This window comes from Cyanistes caeruleus, chromosome 15 (assembly GCF_971803275.1).
Source record: "Cyanistes caeruleus chromosome 15, bCyaCae1.hap1.1, whole genome shotgun sequence".
NCBI classification, from domain to species: domain Eukaryota; kingdom Metazoa; phylum Chordata; class Aves; order Passeriformes; family Paridae; genus Cyanistes; species Cyanistes caeruleus.
The window spans coordinates 7,704,007-7,716,289 of NC_141715.1; the positions used below are offsets into that span (position 1 = coordinate 7,704,007).

A 12,283-nucleotide genomic window follows, 5' to 3' on the forward strand; every position below is an offset into this window, starting at 1 on the left:
GGAAGTTTTAAAATTCTCTTTCTGTGTGGCACAAAAGGACATATGAGAATGCAGAGGATGGGGGTTACCTGTGCTGTTGGAAATAACACGTATTTACTGTTTTCAGGTTTGTATCTGGCTTCCTATGAAAGTGAAAGTCCAGAAAACCAGACAGAAAAAGACAGGTGGAAATCCTTAAGGTAACTTCTCATTTTATCAGCTCATTTCTAAAGTACCTCAAAATGGCTGCTCTGATACCAAAGCTTGTGAAGTGCAGGTATTTAAGATGTGACCTCTGAGGGAGGTCCATTTAAAACTAATTTGCAGAGTTGAGGCTGCACTGATAAAAGCTCGTTTTAGTCTCAAATTATCCTCCCTGTAAAGAATACCCTCATCTTGCTGTACCCATGCAAAAGCGTGACACAGATGAAGAATGCCCCAGATCAAAGGGATTTTCCAACAGTTTACGGCTCTTGTAAGAGATATGTAATGGTTTGATATAAGTGAGAAAATGAAGAGAGTAATTAAAACAACTCAAACCTTTAAATCTGCTTTTTTTTAAAAAAAATGTCCTTATGTTTTACATTTACAGATCCACTATTTTAGGAAAGACTTGAAGATTGAGAGATTATTGCAGTAGGTCAAGGAAAAGAAATCCGCAAACATTTTGCACTACTGATTCCAAAGATGCCTGTTTGGGATTTAGACAATTTCTTTTGTTTGAGTTTTTTTGTTGGGTTTTTTTGACTGCCTAACATGATGGATGAACTGGATTCATCCACCGAAATCAACAGAACTGTGTGCACAATGATGCTTTTCTATGAGACAGAGAGAGGAAGGACAAACAGACAATTTGTGGCTGTGCCCAAACTGCGTCAGAATCACTGTAATTTTGCCTCTGAAGGAAAATGCAAGAAAACCAGGAGCAAGGGGAATTATGGTACTGCAACAGAGAATGGAAAAGTATAAAAAAGGAAAGCAAAAATATACAAGAGTATTTCAGAAGCAGGTGCTTCAGACAACAGTTCTTTAAACCTCTGAGGATTGTAAAATTAAATCAAAGACAGACAACAGCAATCTGGTTAATTGCTGAATGAAGAAAAAAGAACTTAAGCTTGCGTTAGCAGTCCCCCAGCCTTGTTGAACAAAGCACTGACTGCTGCAGGTTTGAGTTTGCAGGGATGAGGACTGACACTGCTCACATACACGTCTGTCACATCTCGGCCACGTCAGCACGGGACCATTGTCCTGACCCCATGGATTTTTACAGAGAACAGCCTGGAAGTTCAATTACTCTTCCCACCACTGTTGCTTTCCTTACTGTGAATCTGGGCTGGTCTGAGGAGGGCACAGAGGGTTGACGGTGCTGCTTAAAGACACCCCCACCACTTCTGAGGTTGAATGAAGAAGCAAATTACTCTGGACTCAACTTACCTCTATTTAATGTATGTAGTGTATTCCCTAAATTTATTGATGCCGAGTTGCATCTTTTAAGGGGTTTTATCACACTCAAAGAAAAAAGATACTGCATTACCATTTCTATCAGGTTCCAATTAACACAGTACTGTTTATTTTGTAACATGATGCTTAGGAGGATGGGGGGTAATTGCTCTGAACTTTGGAACTACCTGGTATGCTTCAAAAGGACAAAGGGTTTCAGACTGGAATGAATGCACTAAAGAATTTGTCATTCGTGAGCAGATAACCATTTTTGTCTTTGTTACTTTTAGGATGTACAGTTCACTGTTTCCTTACAGAGAACATGAAATAGGGATTATATCTTGTGTTTAAAGTTGTACAGTAATCAAGGTGCTACTATAATAGATATATTAAATGATAATGAACTCTATTAGATTCAAAACTAAGCCCTAACAGTAGACTTATTTTGTGTGGAAGGAATGTTCCTAACTGCCCCAGAAAATATCTTAAAAAGCTTAAATGAAACCTAAATGCCACATCATACTGAACTTTGCATTTTTATTACTGACTTGGTGCTACCTTTTCAGATGTTCCAGCCCTTCTCTCCTTACAACAGAAGGATGTAAGCCTTTCTTTGAAACCAGGAATAATTTTATTTCAGCACAAAGTGATTCTAAATGGCTGTAATGTTTTGAAAAATTATGGAAATCACAAAACCTGGCTGTGTTGGCCTATTCAGCCAGAAAACTGGAACTGTTCCTGCCCTCTGCCAGGCTTTGAAATTGTCTGTGCCTGAGTGAGCTGTTGACCCGGAGGCATTGGTGGGCTGGTGTTAGAGAATGCTCTGTGTGGTGCACTCCAGGGTTGATGTGTCTGCAGAGCATTTGTGTGTTGGGTTATGGCCTGTGGGAGCCCAGTCTGGCTCACTGAATCCACTTGTGCTTGCTGAGCTGAGAAGGATGGACTCTTCAGGATTTGCAAACAGGGCTTGAGGCAGAACTTCAGGTCTCCTTTTCCTGCAGATCTCTCAGTGCATAAATTCAGATGGGGACATAAAACTCTAATGTGTTTATTCGAGCTTTGTATGGAAGAACTAAGTGTAAGGATGGTACAGCATCATTGCAGCCACGGAATGATGACTGTTCTGCTGATACTGTGAATCTGCTGTCTGTTATTTTTTGTACATGAGCTGAGAGCTATACAAAGAAACTATACACATATAGCTGTTCCTTCAGGCAGAACCATTTCCAAAATGAAGCCATTAAAAGCCTGTTAAATTTCAGATGAATCCAGAGCAATAACCATAAACATATCTACAACAATGCTAATGTTTAAGTGTGTTTGCTAAATGGTTGTTTTTTCTTAACTATCTGCATATTTTTAGCAGGCACAGTGTGACTTCACAGTGGAAATATGGGGGTTTTACTTATCTGAAACCCAGTGCAGGTGGATGGGCCCTTTCTTAAAACCTGCTTTTTAAAATGGAAATCCTCATTCTTTTTCTAATGAGCCACTAGAGATTGGTACAGATGAGATTATAAAACCATGACAATTAATTAAAATGTGATTTCTCATTATAATTCCTTACATTTTGGGGCACCTTTCATGAATTTGAGCAATTTTGTAAGTACAAGTTAAATTAGATCTAAAGTTTATCACTGTTGCAAACTAAACCACTTTTGTAGTCCAAAACTTTCAAATCTTAGTGCTTAAAATGGAAGCATAAAGGTCAGATTTAGGTGGGTATTAAGGGCTTAGTGGGACTGTCAGAAGCACTAAATTATTCTTAAGCCTTTATGTAGTCACACATTTAAAAAGTCTTTTTTCAGAGGTGCTAAACATCCTCATCTCCTGGGGAGTAGTGAAGCAATTATTGCTTTATAGAGGTGCGTGGCACATTAATCTGTAGTATTTGATCTCCAGAGACACTCACTGCTCTTTGCAAAAGGACTTTGCATTGAGATGAGAGTGCAAAACAACTTAAAATAAGAAGACAGTGCTTTTAAAAAAGGGACTTGAGGAGCCATAGCTTGTCTTCACATGTTTTGTAGCTAAATGCTATTTAACCAGAAATAATGTAAGCCTTAAGTTGCAGCTGTGGGTTGCATTTCTAATCGATCTGTGGCCTAACTGGGGTGGACAGCTCCTGGTAGGAGCAGGCTCAGAGCTTTGCTTCACGAACAAGCACCAGTACTGGTGAAACTGAAAACAAAGAATGATAACTTGGGCAATATGTTTCTTCTAAAAATGTATTACTATTACATGAAAATGAGAACATAAACATGTCCAGTAATCCATTTTTCTTGTTATAAAGGCATAAAGAAACTCCTGCCATGCTGAAAATGAAGGATCATTTCCCACCAAGCACTAAAACCCCTGTAAGGTGCGCAGTCATTAGACCAACATCTAGACAGGTTACTTGTAGTAATGTTGTAGCTTTCTAATTCTGCTTCTTTGAGTGGATTCACTCTCTGACAGCTGCTTGTAATGCTACAATTCTCTGTAATGCTACACAGAGAACAGAGCAAAACCTGACCCGCAGTTCTGCAGTGCTGGTATCAAACCTCTCTCTAAGCTGGTACAATGTGAATATGACACAGTCTTGCAGAAGCATTAACTTAGCTTTTGGAATTTTAAAAGTATTTTAAAAGACCCAAATACATGAAATCACTTCTGCACCTCCTCCAGTGTAATCAGAATGGTAGCACAAGTCCCATTTTTCCATTTCTTGAGTGTGCCATCCTGCAATGCAGGGCTAGGTATAAACCTCAGTGGAAAGCAAGGAGGGAATTGTGTGCCTTTAGCTTGTGTGAAGTCAGTAGATGAATTTGCTCAATGCCTTTCAAAAGACACTTAATCCTACAATGTTGCCCTCAATTTCACATCAGCATTGATCACATTACTGAATTAAAGGTGCATGGATGTAGGGCAGCTGGGCATGACTAAATTTTCAGGGCAGAAACTCAAAATGAGTCAAGCACTCAAGCACCCCGTGCACCAGAGTACCCTGATTAGACTGTCATTGTTCCCTCTCCTAGGCAATGAGCACAGTCCTGTTGTACATCTCTGGAAGCTCCCCATGTGGATAGAGCAAACTGTGATCTCAGCTTCTGCTGAGCTGTCACTTTAAAAAAGTGTGGACAGCTGCTAAAGCACTTCAAATAAGAAACAATTTAAATGCAGAGATATTTTTCTCAGCTCGAGAATATTTTATAATGTGGTCAGTGGTGATAAGATAATCACTCACTTAAAATTAAGCCTGTCCTTTCCTCATATCTTGGTTATTTCATCATGGTTTATTGCAATAGTATATGCACCTTTTCTTAAAGCACATGAGCACTGGTTTGCACATGACTGTAAATCCAGTTTAGAACAGAGCTCAGATTACTGAATATGTAATTGGAATTGTCAACTGAAAAGACATGTTAGTAGAAAAGATAGTTACGCATATCAGTGTAAAAATGTTACACAGTTAACAGTCTCTGATCTAGCAATGACTGTGTTCCATGGAATGAGGCTGATCCCAAACACAGCAACGTGCCAGAGGAAAATCTCCAAATAATTTTGATGGGCTTTGGAGCAGTCCTGCAATTACTAACGGTAGTACAGTTTTTAGTTATTCACAGGTATTAACTGTATTGTCAGCTGGTGTAGTCTCTGTGCCAGGTGCAACTCTCAGATGGGAGGTGCACTTAGTAAGGTGAAGATTCAGCCTTAGCAAAAGTTTTCTTTGACATTGTTGAAGTTTCAGCAGCAAATTCAAGGACTAAATCTGATCAAATGAATTAATTAATATCTAAGAGTAAAATTTGACTTTCTGACTTTAAGAACCTTTCTTTTTGTACTTGTAGAAATTAGCCATACTGTCTCAAATTACTCTCATTGGAAATTAAACCCCCTTTGATTGTGAACTGATTATTTCCATTGTTGTAGTTGCAGGATGGGGTTAGGGAGTGACAAAGAAACACGGAAAAGCCTCTTTGTCACTGCACAACTGTGGGCCAAAGCTGTCTTTACTTTCTAACATTACTTGTCAAGTGTAATTCCCTCTGTAGGTGGTGCAGAGCATTCCTGAAGTGTGGCTGGGGAGCAGCACACACACCTCCAGCTCGGGCTGGCAGCACAGGCACCATCAAGGACACACAGGGGTGATGGGATGATCCTGGACAAAGCTGAGTGCACATTCACACCTGAGCCTGCACTCTGTTTTCCAATGCTGGGGCACATCCCTTTTGAAAGAGAGAAAGTTTTTGGAAGTTCACCTGAGGCAAAGCCTACTTATACTTCCTTATCCACCCAACAGAATGATTACAAGAAAATTCTTTGAACTAAAAGAGGTTTTCTCTAGTGGATTTAAAACAGTGAAGAATTTGTTACTTAGTTGACAGAGGTTTTAAGATCTAATAAAAATAAGTATTTTTAAAATTATGATAAATACTTTGATGGTTGTTAACTTTCATATTTCACTGCATGGCAGCAGAGCGGAACAAAATATCTTCTATTAATACCATTGGCAGCTGGGCAGGTGAAGGCAGGAGAGAATACAGTGAAATACTGGTGCAGAAAATGCTACCAATAATTTTGTTTTAATATTGGCTAGAATGTGTCCCTTGTTCTGACACCACTGCTCCCTGCTTTGTGGAGCAGCTTTTAAGATGGAACAGATCTGTTTAATCTGGTTTGTATTAATTTCTTTTACAATTCTTTCTGCATATTTTCAGATGTGCAAAAAATACCAAGTACACTAAAGCTAATGCTCATACAAGGCATCACATCCTGCATTGTTACATTATGCAAGCGTACCTAGGGAGCAAATAGCTCGTATGGCTGGTATTTCATCCACTCTGCATGGGTGCAAGACACTGAAACTCAGGCTGCAGCCTCAGCTGCAGAGAAAAGCTGAGTAACTCCTGCCTAAGCTCCCCTGCCCTGCTCCATGGCCAGCACAGAGCTGTAAATTCAGAGTGGCTTGGACTGCTCGCTCCTCCCTTGATGCCTTTCCCTCCACAGAAGAATTTCGCTCCATAAACCGCTCTTGCAAAATGCCAAAGGAACATTTTTCTAGCTTTCTGCCATACAAAGGCTCTGTATTCATACTCCAGATCTGTCATAACAGAATAGGAGTCCTTCTCTCTTTTCATCCCCATGGCCTTAAAACTGCCAACCCAGATTAATATTAGAGTGTAGCAATGTTCCCAGGCCTCCTAGAATGCAGAAGACTTAGGAGTTCAGAGCTCAGGAGTCCTCCAAATTAAATGTCTGTAAAGGAACCTTCCTTCTAAAAGGTGAAAAGCCCCAGCTGATGGAATTCTGAACAGAAAATTCCATATTCCAGCTACCTTTCAGAGAAACATAACTTCCTCAGTGAACCATTACTGGTCAGTACTATATCACTGCCTTCATTATTGAATTATGCTTCTAAAATTCCAGTCTTTTAGAAATGAACATATGATGGTTTTTATGATTGGTCTGTGGGCAAACAGAATAGAGAAAATGGGGGCTGTAGTTTAGACTGTTGACATCATCTGTATTTCTTTAGCAGCCCAAGCTGAGTTACCACTTACTGTCTGTCCTTGCCTTGAGCCAGAAGGAGTTGTTCTAATACAATTGCCCAAATTATTAAAACTTAGTGAAAGATGCACACACAGCTATTAAATTCAAGTGCTTCAAAGTCTGATTCTTACAAATGTACAAGTACTTCCCTTAGGGGTCTGTCTGTGAAAACACCAATACTAGTACACAACATAGATGGAAAATAAATTATCCTCTGTGTTTCAGAACTCTTAGCAAGCATTCATCGGCTTATAAAGGTGAAAAATCAGATTTCAATTTTTTGTCACTTTTAACAACAGTGACTATCAACTATCTTAAACCTAAACTCCAAGAACATAGTATTCTAAAACTATTAGAATGGTACTATTTAGTCACAGACCTAAAAGCGCAGAATAAAAATGGGTAAGCAGAACTGTCTTTATTTTCAGACTGAGAAATTCAAAGGTTGCATGACAGGCCCAGGGTTACCTGGGAAGCACATCCTTTCAAAAATTACCCCCCAAAAGATACCCAAATTTTAGTTGTACATTTCTTCTGGTGTTACTCCTTTTTACAGCTGTGCTTAGGTAAATGGGAATAAATTGTCACTTAGGTTTTAAAAATAATCAAGCTAAGAAATAAATACGGCTTAAAAGAGGGGTATATATTAATCATGTGAGTGATAGCAATGAGGAACTGTGCTTTTACTGTATCTTTTTCATTAAATTAAAAAATTCATGTTGTGATTAGCATTTTCAGGTCAAATTGAAATCCCTCTACCATAGAACCATAAAATTGTAGAATCATTTAGGTTGGAAAGGACCTTTAAGATCGAGTCAAATTTTTAACCCATCTATAATACGCAAACCATGTAGCTTTGTTAGAAATTCCCAGAACAAATACCAACACTTTATTAATTGCACAGGCAGGAAACAGTAAAGTTACCTGAAAGTGGCTGTTATGATTTTGTGACTGTACATAGATCTTGCAAAATGTTATTGGTAATATGCATCCTGTAGCCCACATAAACACAGCGAGAATAGCATGGTCATTGTTACGCTTTATAGCTGTTGTGGAAAATGTCTTAACCTGCATCCATGATGATAGTGCCCATCCTACTCCCATGCCTTTTTATACAGTTGTGGTAAGATTGTTATGAAATCCTTTTGTCAGTCATGTTCCAGCTAACTTACCTATGTATAGAATTTATATATTAAACCCCCCTAATTTATACTGTGTTTTAACAGTTTGCCTGAACTGTCTATGGTTTCTAAATTTTGTAATGTGAGTGTCAAATAAGAATAACGATTAAAAAAAAAAAAAAAAAAGGCTCAGCTGTGGGGATTTTTTGTTTTGTTTTTTATAAAGTAAAGATTTTAACAACTGCTAATCTACAGGATAGGCTGTGAAGATTGCTTTAAAACTCCAAAAATACAGTGATGTTCCCAACTTTGCACAACAACTCACGAATATGTGTGTAGGAAGAAACCTGGCATTTCTGCTCTTTCTCATTTCCATTTTACTGCTTCTCTTCATCGTCACATGTTCAGAGCATTGCACTGCATGTGCACTGCAAGGAAAGGAGACAGATTCACAGTTACCACAATAAAATATTTTCCTAAATAAGAGTTGTAGAATGGAAACTTCATAATAATAATAGGAGGAAAAAGCTCAGACTGGGTCTGAGTATTTTGCAGTTTGGTTCTATAAAACTCTGTGGTACAACTGATGTTTAAATGTGCTCTTTTAATATTTGTATTGCTGACACATACAAATAATAAACTGAGAAATGCTTACATGAGGGCCCCATTTCAGTAACAATATACAGTAAGAGACATCATTGGTTCAAGCAGCTTAAAATTCTTTTAAATAAAGAAGAAAGAGACTCAGAGGTGAAACTTGTGTAGACAGAAGCGGTGGAGTTCCCTTGATGTATCATTTGGCACCTGCAGCACGATGCTTCTGTGAGTGTGTAACTGCTGTCCAGCACTGCTGGTCCTGTCTGTTGTCACCAAGGGAGAACAGCTCCATGTGAGTGGTGTCCCTGACTCCAAAGCCTGTAAAAGTGGGATGTGCAACCTCCTTTCTCAGCAGTGTTCTTACTCACAGTGCCAGAGCTCTTGCCAAAAGGAACTGTTGAGTCATCTGGCTGAATTTCCTGTAAACTGTGGTTTATTCAGGCTTCTCTTTGTGAAGCCCACAGTTCTCTATAAGGCTAAAACATTTCAGTCCTCAGGAGGCCCAGCTGTGCCACAGAGAGTGAGAGTAGTCCCAGGTTTCAAGCATCCCTGTGAGCTTTCCAGTTAAAGGGAGTGGACCAGCTCAGCCCAAGGTGATCCCAGCTGGCCCGTGTATCACCAAGGTGAGACCCAGTGTGCCCACTGGAGGGAACGCTCCTCACTCCCGGTGAGCTGCCAGCTGCTCAGGGCACGGTGGCCCCAGAGCCCTCAGACAACGGGAACAGCTGAAGGCAGCAGAGGCCATTCCAGTCTGCCACTGACCTCAGCTCAGGGAGAACCATCATATTGCCTGGTCACAACTTTTCCCCAGTGCATATGGGAATGAACATGTGCCCGTGCTCACACAGTTTCTGGGTCACTGCTTTTCTAAGAAAAATTCTACTAACTCTTAAAGAAGGAGAATGTGTCCCTAAATAACCATACCTTGTTCTTTTTCACCTGGCTGAGTATATTTGCATTTTGTCTATTCAACTTCATAATCTAAAAAGAATAATAGTTTTTTTAAAAATCTATTTAAAATTTTTCCTTTATAAAAATAAACTCTCATGGAAAGGAAATAGAACTGTCAGTGGGTTCTCACTTTGCCTTTCTGCTGATCCACACATCCAAGCTCCTATTATCTCTTTGAATTTACATATGCCACAACAATCTGGGACACTGTCTGCCTTGATCAGTAGTTACAGTGATTTGTGAAATGAATAATATATTTTGCCTGATATATCTTAGAAATTCTTGTGGTGGATTTTCCATCCTTGTTCAGTTCAGTCCCTTATAAAGAGACAGTAATGTCATTACTCTGTCCCTGAGCTCCCAAGCAAAGATACAGCTGCTCCCCCACAGTCAAGAGAACCTAAGAAAATCTCTGTCAGTATGAAAATTAAACCATGGAACTACAGAAATCCATGAACAGCTAAAGGCAAAGCACAACTGCTAATCAGCCACCCTCTGACACTAACCAGAGAGAGGAAAAACAAAACAAATACATCTGTAATTAAAAGAAAGCAAGCACAGCACTGGAAGTACTGAAAGTCAGGAATTTTTGGCTCTGCCTCTGAGTTTTTCTGAGGCTTTGGGCAAGACAGAGGACCTTCGCTTTAAATTTTGTATCCAAACAATGAAAAAACTAGGTAAGATCTGTATCTCCCGAAGAGCTGCTGTGAAGATGGATCACCTCCTGTGGTAAGGCATTTGAAAGAAGGACCTTACAAAATTGCATTTTGAAGCAAATGGTTTTAATGTATCTTTTCATGCACTCACAAATGTGTCCCAGCAGCGCAGTAACACTGAATTGTAATGTACTCTACTGTAGGAAGCAATCTAAAACATAGTTGCATTGTGTTGCTCACTCCACAAGCTGTGCATACATTTGGCATTGCAAGTCTAATGAAAGAAGTAGTTCTCTCACATAAACAGAAGTAAATACCATAAGGGCTGACAGCAGAAGTGGCTCTAACTACACTCAAATGGATTTCCTGAGTTTTGTAAAGATTAAATTTCTCTAATTTGATTTTTCAGTGTTCTTCACCTGACTTAAAAACGGCCATTTCTAGAGGGACTGCCACTTTGTGCTACATAGCCTGGTGTCCCGGTTTGGAAGACAGGTGTCTGCTAGGGTGGGCAGGAGCCTCCCTTGGAATGAAAATGTAGGCCCCCCCATCCCTCCGAATTATCATAATTTTGAAATCAAAAGGCTCTCAGGCAAAGATATGGGGATAGGAATAACAGTTCTTCACTAGTATGTATAACAAGGCAAACAAACGACAATAACTACAGCATTAGCAATAAAACAGAACCAGGGACCCCGTGACAGCCTTCTTGGCCGAGATGGGAAGGGATGGAGGAGAGGCTCTGCCTCACAAACCCCTCGGGCGGTCAGTGCCCGTGCTCCTGCAGGGCTCTGAGGAACACTCAGCTGGAACAGCAGGGACGAGCTGAGATCCCGGGCCGGTGGATGAGGTGGATCAGCAGCTCCGCGGCGATACCTGGCACTGGCACATCCCAGCAGGGCAGGGGGTGCAGGTGCCCACAGACGAAGAAGGACAAGAAGCAGCAGCTCCGTGTGGGTTATGGTGAATTCCTTTCTCCAAGCAACAGCTCCGAGTATGTCCTACTCTGAAGCCGAAGGAAGCAGCCCGCCCGCATCTGCCCCTGCCCTCCCTGTTACCTGCCCCTCTTCCCCCTGTTCCCAGCCCAGATCTCTTTGTCTGCTCAGGCACCCAATAAATACCAGCAGTCAGGTTTCCCCGCAAGTAATGGGGAAATATTCTGTAGGTGAGAAGGAGTAAAAGGAAGGACACCTAACCCCCAACACCTGGTCATGGCCAGAAAATTTCTCCTGACTTTATCCTTCTCTGAGACATCACCTAAATTCCAGCTGACATTCCTCCACTGCTGTGTCTCCACTGCCACCTCCTGAACAGAAAGCAAAATTAACTTCCAATTCTGCTTTTCTTTTGAATGTCTGCAGAGGTGGTTGTCAAAGTGCTTTATTCAGCACACAGAGCAGGAGTGGAACTGCTTTGCAATCTGTCTGCAGAGGCTACATTCCATAAAATCCATTGTAAGGCTTTTGCTTCAGAGGGAAATTTCTTTATGTCTGTTTGATATGATGGTAGTTCAACCTTTATACACTGTTTTTCTTCTTCAAAAAGGTCTAATTACTGACTTCTGATAGGTTTATTCCTCTTTCATCTGTCAGCTGAAAGCCTCTGACTGAAACCAGTAACTTACAGCTCCCATTCATTGTGTATTCACAATGGACAATAGTTATTTCTGCCTTTGCTATTCCAGGCTGAAAATTGTTATTCCTAACAGGAGAGAACCAAAATCTCCTAGAACCTAACATTTTCCTGCTTCCAAAGGTAGCCAGTTCTGAGAATCTCTTCTGCATTAATTTCCTTTTTTTCCCATTAAATGTGATTTCCCAGAATTGTTTCTGAACTGCTATATCCTGTTAGAGGCCCTGACATCCCTTTATAAGGGGAGAGGAAATTATTAAATGTAAAATCCAGTAAAAACTTAGAAGAGGTAGCAAGGCAAGAAAGGCAGACTGTGATGCTGTCACATCTCATCTTCTCTGCCCTGCCAGGAATACCAGCCACTGGTTTGTCATC

General features: G+C 40.3%; 1 protein-coding gene across 4 annotated transcripts in view; it reads left to right on the forward strand.

Annotated features, from left to right (window-relative positions):
- Positions 1 to 8,264, forward strand: part of RASGEF1C (RasGEF domain family member 1C) — a 111,713-nt gene extending 103,449 nt beyond the window's left edge. For all 4 annotated transcript variants that reach the window (XM_086851695.1, XM_086851696.1, XM_086851697.1 and 1 more), the window contains 2 exons: positions 107 to 179; positions 572 to 8,264. In XM_086851695.1, the coding sequence (XP_086707821.1) occupies positions 107 to 179; positions 572 to 596 (98 nt within the window). In that variant the 3' untranslated portion in view covers positions 597 to 8,264. The remainder of the gene's footprint in view (positions 1 to 106; positions 180 to 571) is intronic.
- Positions 8,265 to 12,283: the final 4,019 nt, after the last annotated feature.